Here is a 24,907-nt window from a genome sequence, read left to right as displayed (position 1 = left end):
CTATTTTACTTCCTTTGGTTCTTTGAGCTATATTCTTTCAACATAATTGCTTCTTTCACTTTAAGTTTTTTAACAGAATGCAATGATTGGTCTCAGATTCTGATGTTCTTAAAAAATAAATGAAATGCATACATCAAAATGGCAGTTTTTATAGAAAATTTGGACAAAAAGTAAAATTTTCACTGTGAAAACTTGCAAAGCTATTTTCCAAAAACACTTGGTTTATTTTTGTTGTTGCCATACAGCAACAAGGCCTTAGTTTTGGTGGTTCAATGCTCTTGTGCTGAGCTGAGCATCAGATGCAGTTATGCAGTTCTTTATAAAAAGTAAATGTAGTGGTCTCAAAGTTGAACCTTTAGGCTCAGGTACTCTCAAGTATGAATAGTTTTTATAATTTCTTTCTAGTATAGTATTATATAATTCAAATATTTTTTACTAAAAGTAAGAAGTATGAAAAATACACATTTTAGTCAGTCTCTAGAGCCCTATTTGATGTTATACTAAAGGCTGTATCATACAATCATATCAGCAAAATAGCTCAGTTTAATTCCTAAAGGGTAGCTTTTAATCCCAAGTGAATTGATTGAGGGCTGACTATATGCCAGAAGTTTTGTGTACACTATCACATTTAATCTTTATAATAATCCTCTGCTATTCACAAGGTTCAAATGAATGTGAATTAGGCTACTCCCAAAATAAGCAGATAAAAATTTATTGGAAAGCTAGCTGATAACTCAGAGACTCTAAGCAAAAACTATAGAACTGTAGGGTTAGCTTAAGAGTTCTGGTAATACGTATGGAGAACAGATAGGAAGGGAGTGCTTTTGCAAAGAAGATGAAATTATGGGCCAGCAAGAGGAAGTGGAGGGAGGTAGTCCTGAAGGAAAGACACCGTGGGCCTCACTGCTTGTGCACCTGGTCACTTCTCAGCCTTCTCTGTGTCTAGTCTTTTTTCATCTGCCCTCCACCTCATAGGTCCTGTTAGTTCATCTCATCTCTTCCCCTGAGTTACCAGCAGCCCATCACTTTGGACTTACTTTCTAGTGGTCAAAGACAACTGTGAGAGTCTGAAGACCTATGAAGCATTTTTTCACTCTGAACCTTTCTGGTTACATTCTGGCCTACTAGTCATCACAGGGGTATGAGTTCTTTTGAAACAGCAGCTCTCATCCTCAGTTTCCTCTGAGTCTTTTGGGGAGGGGAAGGAGAGAAGAGTCTCTGCCCCTACTCCACTCCAACCCAGTCCTAGAAAGCCAATTTCTTTTCCTTTTTAAAAATTAATAGCTGAGGGGCACCTGGGTGGCTCAGTCGTTAAGAGTCTGCCTTCGGCTCAGGTCAGGATCCCGGGGTCCTGGGATCGAGCCCCACATCGGGCTCCCTGCTCAGCGGGAAGTCTGCTTCTCCCTCTCCCACTCCCCCTGCTTGTGTTCCCTCTCTCGCTGTGTCTCTCTCTGTCAAATAAATAAAAATAAAATCTTTAAAAAAATTAATAGCTGAATACATTTTAATAATATTTCATATGAAATGTAGTCATCTTATCTTCTTAAGGTATAATTTTAATTGAGAAACATATACAAAGCTTTGCAGGTACATAAAACTTATGAGTACATATAAAGAAGAAATAGAAGAGGAATCAGAAATACGAAAATATTTTGATGCTTTTAGTTGGTAGATTTATGAAAATTTTCCTTCTTTCCAAATTTTATTTTTATTTTTGTCAGAATCCTTTTCTAGAAGTAAGAAAATATGAATAAACTATTTATTCATTCACTGAATGATGATTTTAAAATGATTATATTAAATAATTACATACTTGAATTTTGAGTATCGTATTTATTTTAATTAAGAGAGAAGGATAAACCACACTTCCTAGAAAGTACTTTCTCTCTCTCTCTCATTTCTTCTCTTCATTAGATTCATAAAATACCTCATCTAATACTTGACACAGTAGGTGCTCAGTAGATATTTGTTGAACTAATCAAACTATATCAAACAAAATGTAAGATGTTATTTTTTTAAGGAATCATATTTTCTTCCAGTGACAATTCTTTTCACTCCCTAGGCAGGTGTTCAGATTACCAAAAGTGGTAAATTCCATGTCAGTGGTGAAGGCATGCTAACCATCTATGATTCAGGGCAAGCTGACCAAGGAAGGTATGAATGTGTGGCTCAGAATTCATTTGGCCTTGTTGTGGCCAACATGTTTCTCACAGTTGTAGGTAAGTATGGCTCCTCATGCAACATAAACAAATGTCTTTGACAGTTTCTACTCCTCATCCTAACTGATTTGTCTCATTACCCAAGTTCCCTTATATGTTTTTTCTAGTCAAATCAAACTTATTTTAATTTTTTAAATCTAAGTTTTAAGTGTAAACTACATTAAAGGATATCAAACACCAAAACTATCAATGCCAAAGGTGAACAAAAATAGGAAGGATTCACAAATGTATATCATGTTTTCTTAGGAAATGAAAATTATAGCATGTAAGAGATATTCATAGCTAAATAAAGTGGAGTCAGAGATTTAAGGATAAATGGAATTTAACATGTATGAGTTACTCTGACCTGGTGTATTTAGTTCTACAGTAAAATTAAAAATCAATCAATCAAACTTCTAGGTAAGATTTGACACTGTAAGAACAAATATCTCAATATTTTGGAACATTTGTAATTGGTCAATGTATTTGGCATTGTTCTACATTTTGTCATCTGGCTGGTTATTTATCTGTAGCCCTCTGCTAGTTGTTTATAAATGATGACTGCTTAAAAAAAATTGTCATAGTTTTACAAAAAATAAAATCCTTTTTTTTTTTTCTTCAGTCAATTGGTTTGTATTGGAAGTGAGGGAGTCTATTTGTGGGCAGACTTGAGTGGAAACCTCAGCTGTGGGTATGGGAATGGGGACTGGCTGTGATAATGGACTGGCATGTTATCCACGTGGGGAAAGAATTCAAGAAAATCACAGCATGTGGGGACATGACATCGGGTTGCTTTTTTTGTGGATGAGTTTAGGAGCTTCTGCCTTATTGACAATCAGCAGTTGAAGTAAATGAGTTCAGCTACAAGCATATGGAGTACTATTTTGGGCTTTGCCTGCTTTTTGGTTTCCTTAGAAATGGGCAGATTTAAAAAATAGGGTTTTACAGATTTATTTTTTCCTTTGAGTTTTTCCAGCTCTTATGGGTCTCTATATCTATTGGGTAACTCTTCTCATTATAAATACAGGCCTGGATAAAAATAGATTTATTTAATTAAGTCACATCCTTAAAGATGTCACTGTCTTCCTATCATGTAGTACAATAGTTTCATATTCTTACACTTGAAAATTCTCCTGAGAAATCAAACTTCCAAATACCCATTTGTTTGGTTATTTTATATAAAGTATATATTTTCATTAATGTTGCATAAGTCTTTACATTTTTATTATACTGTACGGTAAAAAGTATTCTCTGTAGAATATTAGTCTTAAAATTATAACAATGTGTCTAGTAACTAGCGAATATTTACTCTAGGAGAGTCAGAAATTCTTTATCACATAGAATTTCTTAAAGTTACAAAATCTTAGCCTTACTTGGTATTTGATGAGTTCATGTTTTTCCTGATTTAGAATCTGTAACAGTTGTGTTTCTTTTTATAAATTTTTAGAGCTCCTTTTCTACTGCTTAACTATTTATGAGATCTATGAGGAAATATTCTTGAGCATTTTGGAAAAAACTTATTATAAAATTTAAATTACTATTTTTTAGGTTCTAGAGATGCTAGAAATCTTTACCATTAAACAAACACATACACAAACAAATATTCTCTCTCTGCCTCTTATTCTCTCCCTGTTTGTCTGTTTTGCCCTGCCACATACACACAAACGCTATAACCACAGTGGTCAATATTTTAGAACCTCCAACATAAGAATTTCATTGTGGTAGACTGAAATTTAACTAACTATTTTATATATACACATTAAAAGTAAAGCATTTGGGGGCGCCTGGGTGGCTCAGTCGTTAAGCGTCTGCCTTCGGCTCAGGTCATGATCCCAAAGTCCTGGGATAGAGCCCCACATCAGGCTCCCTGCTCAGCGGGAAGCCTGCTTCTCCCTCTCCCACTCCCCCTGCTTGTGTTCCTGCTCTCTCTATCTCTCTCTCTGTCAAATAAATAAATAAAATCTAAAAAAAATAAATAAATAAAACATTTAGATTAAGATATATTAATTACTCTATTTACCAGATTTTAAAACAGTGATAAGTAGCATTTACCAATATTCTGCTCTATTGTATAGGAAGCAGAAAGTCAGGCTATAGAGACAAAATAGTACAAAAGAAGTTATTCAGTCAAGAAAAAAATTGTTTTTTGCTCTTGAGACATTTTTATAACAATATAAGGGGAATTCAATTTATATTTGTGTCTCACACCAAATAAATTTTATGATATTAGAAATATTTTTATAAAAAGAAGAAAAAGTATGAAGATATAAATTTTAAAATTTTGAATAAATTTAAGATTTAAGTGTGTGTGTGTGTTCACACAACCCAAATTGCAGAATAGGAGGAAATGTGTCAATATAAAATATCACTTATGGAACATTTTATGACTTAGACCATTTCATTCACCAGTCATCCTAATTAAAGGGAAAAGACCATTCATTATAGGAGGATTTTCCAATTTTAATGCCCTAACTGAGCAGTGATGGAATGTTGTAACTCCGCTCATTGTGTAAGAAGTGATACAAAGAGGATAATGCCTTGTGAGTTCTATTCTGTATTGGGAATACAACCATACAAAGTAATCTAAAAGAATAAAAATGCACAGTAACAATTTAAGCAAAATCTGGGCATTATATATATAAACCATGCATTTGAATGAGTGATGTTCAAAGTAAGGTATTTATAATAGCAAAAGGAAAAAGGGTTCCCACAAGTTGTGATTTTTTAAGGAGTTTTTTTAAATAGGATGTAATAGATTTTATTTTATTATTATTATTTTTTAAAGATTTTATTTATTTATTTGAGAGAGAATGAGATAGAGAGAGAGAGCATGAGACGGGGGAGGGTCACTGGGAGAAACAGACTCCTTGCCGAGGAAGGAGCCCGATGCGGGACTCGATCCCGGGACTCCAGGATCATGACCCGAGCCGAAGGCAGTCGCTTAACCAACTGAGCCACCCAGGCGCCCTAGATGTAATAGATTTTAATAGTTTTAATAAATTTATAAAAACCTATAAGGCTGATATAGTGTTTATTGGGAACCTATCCTTTGGTTTAGGGTGCCCTCAAAGTATTTTGTATTGGCAAATATTACTCACATCAGCATACTTCTTTCTCTCGATGATATTTGGCATATGAAAGCTACACATATTACTTTAGACCCAAAAAAACCTCATAATTTTTGTTCAAAACATAATTTATTTTAACACCTCCTATATATATTGATGTGCTGTTAAGTGCTGTCAAGTTCATAATTCACAGTATATTCTTGACTCATTTCTTGCTTGTGAAAATGGCTCAGTCTGAGGACACAAGACATTTATATTGAATATTAACAGTTTGAGATAGTGGGAAAAACCCTCGGTTAAGTCATTAAATTTACCTTTATTGATCTCAGTCACTTTGGATACCTTACCCATAACTGGAATTAATTTTCTCATTTCTTAAAAATGTGGAACTGGACACTCTCAAGAGGCCTTCTTGGCATAGAAATTCTGTTTCTACAATAGAATTCAAATGTGCAACAATAGTCGGGAAGTAGTTTAGAGCATGTCTACATGATAGAATGTTTACCAGTGAGACATTGGAATAATATGTGGATTGGTAAAAGTTAAATAGTGACACAGCATGGATTAAATGAAAATTTTGGAGCACAAATACTACATGTATACTGTTTGTAATGATATAAAGAATCAATCCAAACAATGTTGTCTCCTTTGAAATTCTGAGTTGAGTATCTAATTGTTGTGTTGGACATTTCATTTTGGGTGACCCACAGGCCTTCCAATTCCATGTGTTAAAAACCAATCGAATGTATGCTAAATTGAACTCCTCATTTTCACCTCAAGACCTGTAACCTCCTGTCACTCCTTTAATACAGTCCATATTCTATAAGGAGGAAGACAAAACTTCTGATTTTTTTCTGCTCCCTCCTCCTTCTTTACCCTAACTACCACGTCTCACCAGTTTTTCCCGCAAATATTGCTTCTTTTCCATTTCTCCATGTGACCTCCTCTTTCATAGTTCATTTTTTGGTCATTTAGACTTCTGCAATAACTTTCTAAATGGTATTTCCACTTACAATATTCTTTACTTTGACTATATCCTCAACCTGATAAATTATAAATGAGAATTAAGGTTACATTAGTTGACTTTAAGTTAATGAGACTTTTCCTATTACATTAAGTAAATGACCTGTATTAAACTAATACTAATATTACTACTAAAAAAAATTAGCATTTATTGGGCATTTACCGTGTGTTCCAAGTGTTATTTATCAATTAACTTATTTGATTCTTTTAGGATCTAGTTATTTTTTTGAAATTCTGAATGAATAACTCACTGATTTTTTGACATTCTAATCCAGTTGTCATTGTCTAGACAAACACCACTGCAGTTGTTGCCCAATGAGTGAACTATGAAGTATCAGAAAATTTTAATTGTGTTTACTCAAATATGTCAATGAAATGAAATTATACTGAATCATTTTCAATTGCTATTTTACTATATTTGTTTATTTACTGTGAATATGATATAAATTAATTTACATAGTAATTAATAGATACATGACAACCTTGTTTACCTCGGCAAACTTAAATACAATGAATGGTGAAATATATCTATAAACAACAGCATATACCTAATATACATATACATATGTTTATAATACCTTTAACCATATTGAATACATTTCCCATCCATTTATACATAAAATCTATACTGAACACATATGTCTATCCTGAGATAAGCCTGAGATATCCGTGTTTCAAAAAAATTAGCATTAAACTTTAAGAACAGATTTTTAGTACAGTAGTGTTTGATTAGTCATGAAACTATAAGGAAAGCAAATAATCAAAATAAAAGGCTTATCTCAATGATTAAAGCCAAAAAAAAAAGTAGCGTCTCACCTTTTCAGTCTCCGGAAAAAAAACGGTGGAGCTTGCAAGACAGTGAACCCATTTACATACCTAATGATGCAAAATGATGAGTAAGGCAGAGTGGTTGCTGTTCAAAGAAAATTATCTCACAAAGGCAGTCGTTAATTCCCATTTGTATGCTGTGGGAGTGTCCGGTTTCCTAGGACAGCCCTCTCGGGCGGCGTCAGTGGTGGTCGGTCATTCTCTTAGGGGAAGATTTCATGTGGTAAGGCCTGTTTAGTTAATGACAGTGACATTATCTGGTTACTTTTCTCAAGGAGGGAGGGGGAGATAAAGAATACTCAGTTGTGAAAGAAACTCGGTTTTTACTGAGGTCTAGGTATTTTGTGGTGAGAAGTGATGGCAGGGGTTCAGGTGTTCTGCATCAATGTCTCTTTTGGGGCTCCATCCTACTCCTCCCTGACTCCTATTCTCCCCCATCTGGGTCGTACTCTGACCGAGTGGGCACACAGCAGTTGGTGGACCATTACACCTAAGCAACACCTTCCTGAAAGGACTCAAATTTATCTTTTGACTTTATCTTCCTTGGAGGTGGTAGATCTTATAGATACATAGACAGAACTGAAAGGCGATGTTCATCAGTCGACTTTAAACATGCTTAATTTCATAACCCTACTGAGGCTTTTTCTCCTTTTTTTTTTAACCCCAAGACTTAACAAAAGAAAATGATCTAGTTCTCCCTCCCCTTCTGCAAAATTTTGCATAAAAAATGGAGAATATACTCAGGATCATTCTATCCCTACATTATTGAGGTAGTTTTTAAGACAAATAAAATATTAACAGTGCTGTTTGATTCTAATGTGCCCCAATAAACTGAATTTGCTTTGCATAATACAGTGCTCTTCTAGAAACATTTGTGGAAATCTTTTTGCAATTTGTACCACACCAACTAAAACATTACTGAGACCGAATGAATAATAAAAAGGTTAGCTTTATTTTATCATAAAACTATGAACCTTAAAAAATTCATAATTGAAATGACATAAGTGAGAAAGAGTTCTTGTTACCACAAATATTTTCTGTGTGAACATACTACATATTTAATGCACTTTTAATAATCTGTGAACAAACAACTTTTATGTGTTTTCTCTTTGTGCACATCAAAATTTAATTATTTCAAACAATGTTTACATATTATGCCACCTTTCTTGTTATTTTCCTTTCCTTTTCACATCTCCACACTTGTTGGTTTCTTAATAACAAAGAAAAAAAACAGGTCAAGTTGAACAAATGACAGGACAACACAGTGGCAACCAATAAGTATGTGAGGGTATGGATTACTTAGGGGCTTAGAACATAATAATCACTGAAAGGCACCTTATATTTGCATTGTGACATGTTGTTTTCAAAGAACTTTGCATGCCTTTTTTATTTAATAATCATATTTGGCCCAACTATATATTGCCTCAACTCTATGTTAAACAAGTCTTACTATTTCCACTTTATGAATGAGTCAAAAGATGAAGAATAGGTGTAAAATTCCTTATGCTCGTAAATTTTATACAACCATAATAGCAAAACTATTTTATAAACAGAATAAAAGCAAAACTATCAAACAAATAAAATTTAGATGAACATGTTAATTGATGCTTTCCCCAAATGTAAATATCCCTTCCAAGTTCTGTCTGCCACAGTGAACAGCCTTCTGAGTTTTGGCTGGCATTGTCTGCTGTGTGATAACTCAGTCCTACAAACAACCTTTGATAGACCTCTGATCGCATATTATGCACACAGGTGCAGGGATCCAATAACAGTAATTGTCATGAATAAGAACACATCATTGATGCCACTCTCTACACTTGAAGTTCACAAGTGAAGGACTAAAAGGGGAACAATAGAGAAAAGGTTAACATCTTGTGAACCTATAAGCCAGCACAGATTGATTAGATTGATCTCGGTTCCTTTATATCCAAATTCAGTAGGCTCATTCTTACTGACTTGTTTTTGAACTATCACAGGGTATGTCATGTTAGGTATATTGAAAATATTAGGTTTGCTCATAATCATTGCAATTATATTGACTGCTTGATTTGTTGATTAATCAATCCATCCCCTTATAAGCCAATACCCCACTCCCATCTTGCTCACTATGTTATGTAACTATAGTGCATTTACTATATATTTAATTAAATCATTTTATGATTCTCTTTCAGCTTTCTAATTTTTACATTAAGCACTCTTTTTAGCATCCATGCATGTGTCCATCCAGCCAATTCTAACTGCTGCCTGATATTTCATACTGTACATCCACCACATTTTTCTCACCTACACTTCCATTGCTGACAATTTTCCTTAATTCCTTCCATACAGAGTTGCAATGAACATTCTCATTTATACCCCTGATGGATTTGCATGAATATTTCTCTAGATATATATGTGGGAATCAGATTGCTGGGTGAGGGGGTGTGCACATATGTCATTTTACTAAGTAAAATCAAAATAAAAAATATACATATCCTTAAACAAAATCTTGGAAATAGGAGCATCACTTCTACATTCCCACCGGCCTACCCATGTCCACTCACCCCTGCCAAAACTTGGCAGTAATCAGCTTTTTTATTCTTGCCAGAATAAGCATAAAATGGTAGTTCATTGATATTTTATATTTTATTTCTGAGGTTTTAAGTGGTTTTCAAAATCTGTCATATACTTAATAACTTTTGGGGTTTCCTCTTTTATAACTTGCCTGTATATATTTTGTCTTAATGCATTACAGGAATTCCTTGAATGAAATAGAATATTAATTCTGTGTCAGATTAGAAATTATAGATATGTTACCTATTATGTTATTTGTCAATGACATTTTTACCTTTTTTATTTATGTCTTTCCTTGAATGGAAATTATTAATTTAATGTAATCAAATTAATCAATTTATCTTTGTTTTCTTTCAATTATCTTTAGCTATTATATAGTTAATCCAATGTGATTTTTGAAGTATAAAAGGTAAAACTGACCTTCTGGAGCTTTAATATTGTGGTCATGATAAGGACTGAAATGAATTGACAGTATAGCCTCTAACTCATAACTACTGCCTATAATCTAGTTTATCAAGAATGTCTTTCGGCAGAGACCTTGATTTTACTGGTTTTCTTATATCTGTATTACTGGTATTTTTTCTTGCAATTTTTTATGTTGGTGATCTTTTTAGAACAATGAACCAATCTAGTATGTATACATTGTCATAATATAGAGGAATTTTTTTATAACAACCAGATGTAGAATGCTATTTGCATTCATCTTGCAAAATACATAAACATATATACTTATTTACATATAAATATGCATATATAATATTTTAATATTATATTGTATTACATAATATATGATATATAATATAAGTGATAATATGTAATCCACACACCTTCCTATTTTTATTTAAACTTCTCATTTTTTTAATATCTCCTTAATGACATTATTTTCAAATTCAATTTTTGGGACTATACTTACTCTTGTGTCCAATATTCAACAGTGCTAAGATTAAGTTATTGCTTTAATTATGTCATATAAATTCTTATACTTTTAATATTCTTAAAAATGTACTAAATAATACGGATATGCTCAATTATTTTTCTTATGTGAGTTTTTAATATCCATGATCATTTTTATTAGCATTTTGTTTTCTTTACCTTAAACTTCTTAAACCATCATCTGGAGAAGATTAAATATGTTGAAGATTATCGACTCTACTTTAAGTGAAAAGCTTTCTTTGTCTATAATATTCAACTTGATAGAATTCTCACACACCGAAGAGCTATAGAAAAAACATGAGTTATTTTTCACTGAAATCTTACTGAGAGTTCAATTCTTGCTTTAAGAAATCTCCATAAGGATGTGATGATATTTACTTCATTTTAATGTTTCACATTAAAGCAAGGTGGCTGAAAAGATAGGCATTTCTTACCTTTCTGAAGATGACAAATTACTAACAGAGTTCAATCCCATTTGAATCAATGTTGTAAAAAAAAGGAAATATTTCACATAGCTTTACTAGATTTTTGGAATGCCTTAGTTCCCTAAATAATACTGTTATTGTTTCTGGAAACTTTGCTTCAGGATAATTACCTACTCTTCTGCAATGGACAGCATCATGTGGACACTGTATAACATTTTTATTGTCTTGGAAGTTTCTGTAATGCCATTTGTATGAGATCATTCCTAACTTCAAAGTCTGTTTGATACTTTTAATCATGGAATTGATTTTCAAAGCAATACAGGGTAGACAAGCTGGCGATGACTTTGTTGAATCATCCATTCTTGATGCTGTACAGAGGGTTGACAGTGCAATTAACTCCACACGAAGACATTTGTTTTCACAGTAAGAATTTATTTTATTTTGATTACAAAATTGTTTTCACTTCAGTCCTACTTGGTTTTTATAATCTCCATAAATCACAGCAGGCATCGTGCATAAGATTGCCAAAAGTGGGTGTTTTCTTCAGTCTGTGTATGTGTTATCACCCTCTGGGCTACCCACCATTACCAGCTCAGTCTTAAAGAAAATGAAACTTGCTCCCCACAGAATCTAAATGGCATAAGTTTACATCACAGATCCACTCTATGTGGTCCCATGATAGGTATCAGGTAATGGGCTCTGTTAGGTCAGCATCCACCAGGGTCAGACCCAGTGCTCCTGCCAATCCAGGAATTGAGAGTGATTGTCAAGTTGAACACATCTGGTCATAAACTGATAGCTCACAGATGAAAGTTTTGTTTAGGATATGTAGTACTTTGGTTATTTTAATTTGAACCAGAACATCTTTAGAGTAGTGAAGCCTTCAGGTTCTATAAAGTCCCCATCAGTCCTAATGGAGGTACAAAGGATGCAGTTTTGCATCACCTGAACATATTAATGAAAACATGACTGTTGTCTTTAAAGTCAAATAAAGTATATACCCAGTCTTTGCAGCTGTTGGTCTAAAAGGAATACCTTATAATGCCATAATCAAGTATAGCTCTGTTCTTGCATACCCACAACAGCATGGCTCGCTGATCGTGGACTTGTATTCTAGAGACATATAGCTTATTTATATCCTTATAGTGATTCCTCACTTCATCACTTCCTATCTGGGTGACCTTGGGCAAGTAGCTAAGCATCTTAGTACCTCACACTTCTTGCCTGTAAAATGGAGATAGCAATAGAATCTGTTTCATGGACATACTTGTTAGGAAGATTGAATAAGTTAGTACAGATAGTGTCTCAACAGTGTCTGCCACATAGAAAGGGCTTAATTAAAATGAGCTATTAATATCATTACTATTCTATGATCTAAAGTTATTACGATTTCTGATGTAGAGGACCAGACACGCCTTCGCTGACCAAAATCTCTAAAATAGTTTCACATTCTCAGTGACTAATATTCTTTTAACTTAATTAGTTTAATTCCTCAATGCATATGCTGGTTGCTAGGCTTGGTACATAGAATATAAAGATGTATAAGGCACCATCTCATCCCTGACACAGTCTTTTTGTAGCAGAAGAGACAATATGTCAACAATTTAAGTACATCTTGTTGTGTATGTAATAGATGTATGTGAGCATACAGACGTAATTGAGAAGGTGGTAGTTTGTCAGAGTTACCAGGGAGACTTTCTGGGGAGAACAATGCCTGAGCAGGGTTTTAAACGTGAGTGGGAATTTCCAGCATCTTCCAGGCAGTTACATTTGAGGAAAGAGAAGACAGTGCCAATGTCCAGAAACTGAGTGTCTTGCATACTGTTTCAGAGGGTTTACTGAGCCCCCTCAGACCTATGTGTGGACCCCACAAGCTTATAACTTTCACCATAAATGTTGCCTTTTATAGAAAACTGTTCTTTAAATCATTGATTCATTAAAAATATATCTTTTGAGTTCAGCGCTGTCACTGGCATTTGGGTTTCACTCATTAATAAAGTAGGAAAAGAACTCTCAGCTCCCCCTGTGAAGCTTATTTTCTGGTGGTGAAGCTTTTCTTCTTGATTGTTTGGGAAATGTATTCGTAAATGCACAGTGAGATTCATGGATTCTGCAGTTTTGCCTTGTGAACAGTAATGTCTTTTGTCATTTGCAGGAAACCTCGCACCCCTAGTGATCTGCTGGCTCAGTTTCATTATCCGTATGACCCGTTTACTGTGGAGACAGCAAGAGCTGGAGAGATTTTTGAGCACACATTTCTGCTGATCCAGGAACACGTGAAGCAGGGGCTCACTGTTGATTTGGAGGGCAGAGGTCAGCTTCTGGGGTGCATTCTGTTCTCAGCCTACTGTCAGTAGCAAAACTGATCACCCCTCAGTTTTTAATCTCCAAAACACCATGTGATATAGAAATTAATTTACCACTTTACCAAATGAATGCAGATGTTTCTCGTAAGACGTGTAATTCAAAAGAAAGGATGATAAATATATATTCAAACTTGTCAACTTCTAGCAGCTATCTACGTCAAGTAAATCTACGGGGCCCATTTTAGGTGGACGTTTTGAATCCAAAAGATATTACTCTTTCCTATGAAAAAGGCTTTAGTCCTAGGGTAATGTTCCTCTCCTTGTTATTGGAATCACCTAAACCATTCAGTGAATTTATTTGAATTCCTTACTCTACCTATAACATATGTATCCCTCCCAAATCTTTTTTGTTGTTTTGCTATACTGAAGTTCTCATGTACTTTTTCCAAAACCAGACATTTATTTAGTAAATGTCAAATGAGAATGATTTAGAGATCTTTCAGATTTTCTAAGTCTCTTTAAAGTGAAGTAAAAATATGATCCTTTGCTATACACTATTTGTTCTGTGAGCACAACAGCAACTTCTAGAGGTTTACCCTTTCTTTACTCCCCTTCAGAAAATAACCCCCCTCCCCCCCCAAAAAAAGAAAAGAAACCAAGATACAGTGCACAAGCCCCTTTCTGTGTGTGGCTCACCCATTAGGTGCCCTATACAATTACTCAAAAAGCTCTATTTAATAGCTCCTAATGATCCATTATGTCTTGGGTTTTGGAGTTTCCTTGACTAAAATATCCAAGTGAAATTTCCATATAGTCCATATTAGCACTTGAATCAAATTTCTGGCTGTTTAATTCCGAGTCTTACCAGGAATGAGTTAGCTGTGGTCAGGTCTGCAAAAAGCCCAGCTCCAGGTCAGGACAAAGGGCCTTTGAGTTCTCTTCTCACACATATCTATTGGAAGAAACAATTTTCAATAATAACTTAATCTAAATTCATAACTAGAGAATAAGCAATCAATATCTACAGAGATTTAACTTTGCTAAAATATACATCCATTGTTTTTGGTGTTCATTACCAAACTGAGTATATATTCTCATCTAAAATATTCAAGAACTTTAACACAATTTTCTTAAGAAAAAAACATTATGTTGTTCTACCTCTCTTTTATTATTTGTAAAGTTAAAGGCCTTTATTTTTTTTTTTTCCCTCCAGGATCATTTTGCCCTAAAAGTGAACCCAGGATCTATGTCTTTATATACAGAAAGATTATTGTATTTATGCAAGATTAAGATATCTCAGGGTCCAGCCAGACAGAGACCAGCTTACACAGATAAAGGACAAATGGTCCTGGTATCATTAGCCAGTTTCTGATGATTAAGTGGGGATAATAACTCTTAGTAAGCAAGACTTAGTGAATAGTTTCTGCAGATTTAGGACTATGCTGCAATTTTAAGCTCTGTTAAAAGAGTGGCTCCAAAACACCTCCAGGTTGTATTGCACATTCCCTGGGGGATGACAGCTTGTGGTAGTTTACAAGTAACTGCTTAATCCGTTCATATCAACTATCACGCAGGTTAATATTCACACCACCACACTAGCACATTTTAGACCCTGTCTTCTAGGAGCATAAAACCTGAAAGAAAGAATTCTGAAATGGGAAAAAAAAAATATTACAATCTTGTGATGAGGACTTACCAAATCCTTACCAACATTATATTGGTAAAGTCACAGAATTAGGAGTTTGGTGGAAACTGGGACATTTCTCTCCTTTTCTGTTCGTTCTAGCAGTCATTGCTCGTAAGAGAAGCATCACTAAGTACCCCCCCTTTTAATTAAAACTTTCGGTTTTGTCCTAATGAAATGTGGTGGATGTAGGAAAGATTTCTGCCCGCCTAGAGTGGCCCATCCTTACGGCACCTGGGCTTGAGGTTCCCCCTCTCACTCCACCTCAAGGACAGCTCTCTTCATTGCCCTTGCTGTTCCGTGTTTCAGAGTTCCGCTACAATGACTTGGTGTCCCCGCACTACCTCAGCCTCATAGCCAATTTATCTGGATGTACAGCCCACAGGCAGGTGCCCAACTGCTCTGACATGTGTTTCCATCAGAAGTACCGAGCCCAGGACGGAACGTGCAACAACCTGCAGCACCCCATGTGGGGTGCATCCCTGACCGCCTTTGAGCGCATCCTGAAGCCTGCCTACGAGAACGGCTTCAACCTGCCGCGTGGGGTCAGCCGTCCGGCCCTGTCAGGCCGGTATCCCCTCCCACCACCCAGGCTGGTCTCCACAGAGCTGGCAGCCACGGCCACAGTCACCCCTGACCATAGATACACACACATGCTCATGCAGTGGGGCCAATTTTTAGACCACGATCTGGACCACACAGTGCCTGCATTGAGCACGTCTCGCTTCTCTGATGGGCGGCCGTGTAGCTCGGTGTGTACCAATGATCCTCCTTGCTTCCCCATCATCATTCCTGACACTGACCCCCGAGGGACCCGAGCACCGTGCATGTTCTTTGCACGCTCCAGCCCCGTGTGTGGCAGTGGCATGACCTCCTTGGTGATGAATTCAGTCTACGCGAGAGAACAGATTAACCAACTCACAGCCTATATAGATGCCTCTAATGTCTATGGGAGCTCGGAGAGGGAATCCCAAGTTCTCCGAGACTACTCAGAGCCTCGGGGACTCCTGAGGACAGGCTTGCCGTGGGTGCCGTCCGGAAAGCCCTTACTGCCCTTTTCTGCGGGCCCACCCACTGAGTGCACAGGGTGGGAGCAGGGTAGCCGCAGCCCCTGTTTCCTGGCTGGGGACCACAGGGCCAATGAGCAGCTGGCCCTCACAGCCATGCACACCTTGTGGTTTCGGGAACACAACAGGGTCGCCACGGAGCTGTCTGCCCTGAACCCCCACTGGGATGGAGACACCCTTTATCATGAAGCCAGGAAGATTGTGGGTGCTCAGTTGCAGCACATCACCTACAGCCACTGGCTGCCCAAGATTCTGGGGGAATCTGGCATGAAGATGCTGCGGGATTACCAGGGCTACAACCCCAATGTGAATGCAGGGATCATTAACTCTTTTGCTACTGCAGCCTTCAGATTTGGTCACACGTTAATCAATCCTATTCTTTACCGACTGAATGACACCTTCGGAGAAATCCCTGAAGGCCACCTTCCACTCCATAAAGCTTTCTTTTCACCCTCCAGAATAATCGAGGAAGGTGGGATAGATCCACTCCTTCGGGGGCTATTTGGTGTGGCCGCTAAATTGCGGGTGCCCTCCCAACTGCTCAGTTTAGAGCTGACTGAGAAGCTGTTCTCCACCGCCCACTCTGTGGCCCTGGATTTGGCTGCCACCAACATTCAAAGGGGGCGAGACCACGGGATCCCTCCCTATGCTGACTTCAGAGTTTTCTGCAATTTGACTTCTGTTGAAAATTTTGAGGATCTTCAAAACGAGATTAAAGATTCAGAGATTCGACAAAAACTGAAAAAGTAAGTGTGCAAGTGTTGCTTAGATTTATATATTTCTTGGGAGAGGGAGAAGTGTTAAAGTGTGGTTGGATTTGGTTGCCTGGGGATGTTATTGCAGAGCCTTTAATAATTGTTATCTTGGGAGAAGCCAAATATTAAAGGAAGGATTTCTAGAGACTAAGCAGTAAACGCCTTTGTCCACCCACTTCCTTTGTAAATGTAAATATTGCTGCCTCCTTGCTAATACTTGCTAGCACATCTCAACTAAGAGAGGTTGGCATGTTTCCTGCATTCCTGCTCTGTGGTAATCCAATCAAGGCCTTTTTATTGATATGATAATGTAACAAGTTGGCTTTTTTAGGCAGAGCAAAGTAGTGAAATGAAAACAGAAATTAGTTTTTGTCAAAAGAACAAATAATTCTAAATTTATCATCAGAATGTTGAGTCGAGGCTTATTCACTACATCATTAGTGCCTTTCAGTAAAGTATTAATATTATGTTCTTTACAGGTGAGATTCAAATTTCCTTTTAACTTACAAGTATGGGATGTTTCCAGGAAACAACTATAACTGCTCTTCATGCTCACCACCCTTCATCCTCCAAAATAGTTAAAAATAATTAAAGAAATGTTTTATTAAGAAGTTTTGTCTATAGTTGGCTAAATATTGAAGACTAACATGTTTACTAATAGCTTATGGTATATTAATGTGCAATCTTTCAGAGAAGCTTAAAATTGCAAATTATGGAGCTAATTGTCAACATGAGGCCTTTATTTTGTAATACTAAGGGTATGAATGTTTTTATGCCACTAGAATTTGCTTCATACTTATGTAGAATATTAGACTAAGTAAATGTATAATATATGTAGAACAAATCAGAGTATCATGCAGATTGAATTTGCAAGAACATTGACTTTGGCTTCATAGAGACCTAGTTTAAATCTCCATTCCACCACCTATTAGTACTGAGAGCTTGTGAAAAGTATTTAAACAGTTTTAAATCTCAGAATATCTATAAAATGAAAAAAACACTGCCTCCTTCACAGAGATGTTCAAAGGTGAAATTATATAGAATGTATCAAATACCTAGTTCCATTCTGGTGCATCATAGGTAATCAGTAAGTGTTACCTGTGGATAGATTTATTATAACATTACCGTTTCAGTTGTCAGCATCATTATTAGATTGCACGTATGCTCTGAATCAGCCTTGTGCTAGGCACTGAGACCCGAGATGAAGGAAATAGCATTCTGGAGATCCAGACAGCATGCTGGGATGGCAGGGGGCTGGCAGTAATCTGTGCGGAATGGGCTGTTACAGAGATGGGAATTGAATGTTATGGGAACACAGAGCTGAGAAATGGGAGGTACGTGTAAGAGTCACAGCAAACTACTGCTACATGATGCCGTTTGATCTGCTCTTGGAATTTTCTGAGTGTGATAGTTGAATGAAGTGGGAACAGCAGGCAGTATCCCAAGGAGAGGGAAGGAAGCAGGAAGGTGTGGGGCTGCATGGCATGAGGGGGTAGAAATGTGACAAGAGGAAGCTTTTAAAGGGCCCTGCATGCCATGCAAGGGAGTTTGATCTTCATCCTGTGTTTAAAGCAGGAGAGTGACTCTAGGAGAGACTTCCCTGTGAAACGCTAACCTGCACAAGATGTCCTGGGAAAAGGAGAGGCTAGCAGCAAGGAATTCCATGGTTTCAGGAATACTGGAGGTGAAGCAAGACAGTGTAGATAGGCTTTTAGCAGTCTGTGCAACACTATCATTATTTTAAATGTTTCCTGTAAGCACATTGTCTACATTGAATAAACCTGGAGGCAAGTCTTGCTTTGCAGTTCGTTGGGGTCCCACTTCTCAATTTGCAGCTAATTTGTAAATTCCCACCAATTACAGAGTAGCAGAAATGTGTTCTTTTAAAATGTTCCCATCACAAAAACTCCTCCTGAGTCCTCTGGCTCTCATGTGCGATGCAGCAGGCTGCTTGTCATCGCCACACACAGCATTAAGCTGGAACATGGATGCGGACCGTCCGCTGCAGGACACGTCCTCCCAGTGGCCAGTGCGAGGCGTGACTGGCCTCCGGGATGGATAGTGGCCCATACACTGCACATTGAGTGTTCACATGCCTGGCTTTCTGTGTGCTCCTTTCAGGCATTTGGAATGTTAACACTGTGTCTTCTGAAACCGCAACAAGGAGTCTTTATCCTTGCTTTGGGGAATTTTTGAACTGCGGGAACTTTGTGCAGCCTGGTGCGTGGCCTCTGCATGAGGACAGCAGGACTGACCAGCATGAGTGGGTGTGGGGAGGCCAGGAAGCCGAGCTACCCTACTTTCCTGTTAGGCTGCCAGGTGATTCATTCAACCGTGAGCACAAAATAGATAAGTTGGAGTTGTGTTTACAGTCTCCATCTTCAAATCTGTAGATTGCAGTTTGTCAGGAGCTGATTTCACTAAGGAGGGTGGCATGGCTTTAAATTTGACGATTTATACAGTTATTTCTTTACCCTCTCCTGTTACTTGTTACTTCTTCTCCTTTCTGTGTTATTTTGCAAGTGTGGTTTTAAGTTTGTTTCTAAACCACTCCAGTCAAAACTGGAAACAAGTAGAGCATATCAGTAAATCAACAAAATAAATACTGCCCTGGAACATTAAAAACTCCATATTTTAGATAATGAGGACAGCTTAAGAATTGGCTAAAGCAGAGAATCATAAAAATAATGCATATGCACATCTTAGGTATTTTAACTTCACACATTTGAGCGCACATAAAGTCCTGTAACTTGAGCTTTGGGGCAGCAAGTGAGGGTGGGTTGCAAAGTCTGTGTTCTGGTTTTGTCATTGCTGCTTTGATACAGACCTGCTGACTAGAATTCATAAGCTTATGCCCAGGCTGAATCTTTTGTGTGTGTATAGGATTGTTCTGAAAGGGGAATAGAATTTTCCAGGGAAGTGATGGTTCTGAATGCACATTCCTTGTACGTGTTTCTGTCATTCCCCCGTAGTTATAGTTACGTAACATGCAACTAATTGGCATTGATGTTTGACTCTCCTTTTGACAACCTTTCCCAAAACACTGAATTTGGTTTTCACAGGAATAAGTAGTCTCCTCGTTTACACAAAGGCCTCATTATTTTATGTAACATTTAATTAAATTACGTAATCCAAATCACAAGTATGACTGTGATAAAAGCAAGTTGGTAAACTCCGCCGACTCCCTGCCGGCAGCTCAACAGACTGCAGCTGCAACTTGGACAGGAGCCCCTAACCCCAGGGTCATTAACTGTCATCTCTGTGGGCCAGAAAGTGAGGATTCTTAGGGAAGAAGAGGTTGTTTAAAATAGCTGATACATGCTGTAGGTAATGGGGGGGATGGAGAGGTGGTGTCAGGAGGCCCAGGTTCCTTCTCTCTGGACAAATTGAGTTGTGCACTCTTGGACGACTTTAGATTAGTTTTTGTTCTCTCAACTGTAAGTGAGGCTGTTTCACTAAAAAGTCCTTGAGGTCCTTCTAGATCTAAGATCATATATATAACAACTATGTGATATAATAAAATGATAATTCAGAAGGTGCTCTTTAATTAATAGTTTTAATTCACACATAATATCTTCATATTCCAGAATATATCCCCTCATCTTTATGTGTCATCAGGTGTACAAAGCTAATGATTTTTCTTCACTTCACTTAATTTTGAAGGCTTGTGTCAGTTTACCACCCAGGAGTAAAATCTGATTTTCCTTTTACCTTCACACTGGATCTTTTAGGTAGCTTTAAAAAGCCAGAACAACATGTGGAAACCATGCTACAACTTTCCTCTTGAATCACCAACAGTTTTGCCATGAGGAATACCTGGTCTGTCACTAGAAAGCCACATTGGGACATTGTTTTAGTCAGCTTTCAGTTCATTTCAGTAAGATTGGTGAGATACTTTGGATTCTCCTCAAGGAGCTCAGGGCCTGGGATGTGGGGGACTCACAAGCCACATAACCCTGTCATGTCACATGTGGAGCAGTGGGATCTAGGAAATCAGGACGTATTCCTTCAGGAAGGTGGTGTCAAAGTTCCGTCCTCCATATTGTTTTCCACAGCGGCTGCATCAATTTACCTTTCCATCAACAGTGCGCCAGGGTTCCTTTTTCTCCATATCCTCACCAACACTTATTATTTCTTGTCTTTTTGATGTGATCCATTCTGACAGGTGTGAGGTGATATCTCATTGTGGTTTTGATTTGCATTTCCCTGATGATGAGTGATGTTGAGCATACAAACTGGCAAACATCTCTTAAACAGAGAACAAACTTCTTCTTTGCCGATTTGGATGCCTTTTATTATGCAGAGAAAGGGCAACCCTCCTACACTGTTGGTGGGAATGCAAGCTGGTGCAGCCACTCTGGAAAACAGTATGGAGGTTCCTCAAAAAGTTGAAAATAGACCTACCATACGATCCAGCAATGGCACTACTGGGTATTTACCCCAGAGATACAAATGTAGGGATCCGAAGGGGTACGTGCACCCTGATGTTAATAGCAGCAATGTCTACAATAGCCAAACTGTGGAAAGAGCCAAGATGTCCATCGACAGATGAATGGATAAAGAAGAAGTGGTATATATATACAATGGAGTATTATGCAGCCATCAAAAGGAATGAGATCTTGCCATTTGCAATGACATGGATGGAACTGGAGGGTATTACGCTGAGCGAAATAAGTCAATCAGAGAAAGACATGTATCATATGACCTCACTGATATGAGGAATTCTTAACTCAGGAAACAAACTGAGGGTTGCTGGAGTGGTGGGGGGTGGGAGTGATGGGGTGGCTGGGTGATAGACATTGGGGTATGTGCTATGGTGAGTGCTGTGATTTGTGCAAGACTGTTGAATCACAGATCTGAAACAAATAATACAATATATGTTAAAAAAATAAAAAAGAAAAAGATAGCAGTGGGGGAAGAATGAAGGGGGGAAATTGGAGGGGGAGACGAACCATGAGAGACAATGGACTCTGAAAAACAGGGTTCTAGAGGAGAGGGGGTGGGGGGATGGGTTAGCCTGGTGATGGGTATTAAAGAGGGCACGCTCTGCATGAAGCACTGGGTGTTATGCACAAACAATGAATCATGAAACACTACATGGAAAACTAATAATGCAATGTATGTGATTAACATAACAATAAAGAATTAAAAAAAAACCAGAACAAACTAATTGTTGCCAGAGGGGAGGGAGCCGGCAGGATGGGTGAAATAAAGAAAGGAGATTAAGAAGTACAAACTGCCAGTCATAAAATAAATAAGTCATGGAGAATGAAAAGTACAGCGTGGGGAATATAGTCAATAATATTGTAATAACATTGTTTGGTGACTTATCTTGGTGAACACTGGGGAATGAGAAGAATCGCTAAATCACTTTGCTGTACACCTGAAATGCATATAACATTGCATGTTAACTATACTTCAACACAAAACAAAACAGACCCAAAACAACTCAGTCTTAACAGAGGAGTGGCGATTACCCATGAGAGACTGTCATCTGAGAGGGCAGACCGAGGTCATTCGAGATATAAGAAATACGGAGGAAAGACCTGGCAGGCAGGCACCAGAGCTAGGGTGATAAGCAGGAGAAAGTGGAAGCCCTTGGTTTTGCGGGCTTGTAGGACGCCCTGCATGGAAGCGTCTAATCCTAGAATTAGCATCTGACCCATCCCACCCCAAAGATATTAAGACTTATGGGTGAAATGGATCCTTTTTTCCTAAGTGAAATTGTAGACAGAGCCCGGATAGATAAAAAGGAGATCAACAGGAGTTCTAGAAGAAGCAAACAGGAGCAGTGCCAAACCCTTTGACTTCCATTGTGCTCACTTCACTTCTCTTGGACACGAAGACCTACAGCCCTTGCTAGGATTGTGAAATGCACAGGCTTCTTACTTCTTTCAGTACCAAGAGCTGCAGGAATTTCTTTCTTTCTTTTTCTCCTCCCTCTCTCCCTCCTTCCCTCCCTTCCTTCCTTCCTTCCCTCCTTCCTTGCCTTTCTCTCTTTCTTGTCAAAAATGTTTAAGTTTTCAAAGAGTTGTTTAAAGACCATATGAAAATGAGTCATTTCTTTTTTATAGGATTATTTTTGCTCTAAAAAAATCATGCTATATTCTTTGCAAAACATATAATGAGTTGATTGTGAGGATTAATTATCCATTGAGTGGCGAACATAAATTCTCAAACAGAGAGAGGCCATTTTGATGACTATTTTTGAATCCCCTTTTGAAAATATAATGTGTGGATTTTTTGTGGATATGGTTACTTTTGTTCTTTAATAAATACAAGGTTATTCGTCTCCCATTATCACAGGGATGTGCAGCTGCTTCAGCTTTTTTAAATAATAGCTTACAATTCACCAGTTAAGTAATTTATATTCAGTACATGCACCTATCTCATACCTGCTTCATTTGATACTATTAAAGAAACAAAAACACTTAGTTTCTCCCCTTTTTCCACCCTAAGGTTCCACAAGGTCAAACTCTGCAATGTCTGTCTCTGTCCTGACACCTGAGGGACGTTGGTCACCTTTCTCATGGCTTGGCCTTCCTTCCTCAAGATTCCTGGCTCTCATTCTTCTAGATGTTTCTCAACTTCCATATTCGTACCTGCCTTAAAGGACCTTTCATCAACATCATCCCTTTACCTTTATAAAATGGTTAGTATGTTAGCAACTTCAGTTGCTGTGAAACAATGATTCTTAGCCATTTCCTGTTAGACCATTTTAAAAATCTGCTAGAAGCTATGAATCTTCTTTTGCAGAGAAATACAGCAAAATTACCCACTCCAAATTTTGCACATATTTTTTGAGGACTCAGATTCCTACAGCCACCTGTGGACACTCTTCTCCCATTGACTTAACAAATATTTATTTGGCACCCATATTTATTTAGCACCCCTCTTTCCCCCTAGGACTTACCACATGTGTGCAATGGGTGCTCCTCCACCTCATATCTCGAAATGGTTGTTCCCTTTGCCAAAAAAGGCCCCAAACTTGAAACTACCATCTGTTCTTAGTCCTTGTTCAACTGTCCTTGTCTCTTATCCCTTTTGGAGGGAGTGACTTTGTTCTTTCAGTTACAGAAGGATGCTAGACTGTTTAAATATAGCCAGGCCTCCAGAGGACCAGCATTTTCTTTCCACCTCTTATCTCTGCTTCTTTCTGTTCAGGATTTATTTTTCGTCCTCCCTCAGCTCTCTTATCTCCTGTTTTATACATATGGCGCACCACAGACTACTCTCTCTTAGCTCCCAAGGTCACATACAGCATTTCATGGCATAGCTAGCACAAGATGCCCGAGTATCACATTTCTCCAAACAATAATTTTAGAAATATACCATCTTATGCAATTATACGAAGTCATATTGCTTGACTCTAAATGCCATTTTCAGAGCCTTCCTTCTCCTGGTCATTTTCATGCCATCACTTTTCTGCCTTTCTAGAGAACATATTAATTTAATGACAGGGTTCCAAGAGTATGTCCTTCTTGGTGGCAGATAAATTGTCTAATTTATCTTTCAGTCCCCAGAGCTGAGCACACGGCCAAGCGAAGTGTAGCAGCTCAGTAGACACTGGATGGTCCGTTAAGGGAAGTGTGGCAGCCTGGTGAGGCTCATTTGAGTTCCCCAAGGGCCCTGGATTTGGAAACTATTCTCAGTTTGAACCCCCTGACCGGATGAAGTTTACTTAGGTGTAAATTAGGTTTTTACACTTATCCATCCATACCAATTCATTTTTTCATCAAATATTTAGAGGCCTCAATTAACTATGGTGTATACTAATTTTATATACAAAGAAATGAAAACTTACAGCACAGCAAATCACATATGTGTTTGATTCTTGCATTACCTTAACCCCAATTTCAAAAAATTAAAAACTCAATCAACCCTGTAGCCCGGAAATAAGGAAAAAACAGGACTGAGCAAATAAAAGGTGACAAGAGGCCAGTTAAAAATCAGGTTGTCAGTCAGTTATACCCAGAGGTCCAGTTCTCAGAAGGCACTCAAGACCATTCATTTAGTAAAAATGGAATGCAAAATAATTAACTCAACACTTTAAAGCATGACATTTAA

The 24,907-nt window shown here is 37.6% G+C and overlaps 1 protein-coding gene across 1 annotated transcript in view; it reads left to right on the top strand.

Moving 5' to 3' along the window:
- PXDNL (peroxidasin like) overlaps nucleotides 1–24,907 on the top strand; it is a 422,439-nt gene that overhangs the window by 344,242 nt on the left and 53,290 nt on the right. Inside the window, exons 11-14 of the mRNA XM_081817119.1 lie at nucleotides 2,063–2,219; nucleotides 11,343–11,451; nucleotides 13,184–13,341; nucleotides 15,328–16,831. Coding sequence (XP_081673245.1) covers nucleotides 2,063–2,219; nucleotides 11,343–11,451; nucleotides 13,184–13,341; nucleotides 15,328–16,831 — 1,928 coding nt within the window. The remainder of the gene's footprint in view (nucleotides 1–2,062; nucleotides 2,220–11,342; nucleotides 11,452–13,183; nucleotides 13,342–15,327; nucleotides 16,832–24,907) is intronic.

The sequence above is a fragment of the Leptonychotes weddellii genome, chromosome 4 (genome assembly GCF_054177405.1).
Source record: "Leptonychotes weddellii isolate Sample4059 chromosome 4, ASM5417740v2, whole genome shotgun sequence".
Taxonomy (NCBI): Eukaryota; Metazoa; Chordata; class Mammalia; order Carnivora; family Phocidae; genus Leptonychotes; species Leptonychotes weddellii.
This window is presented reverse-complemented; position numbering and strand designations above follow the sequence as displayed.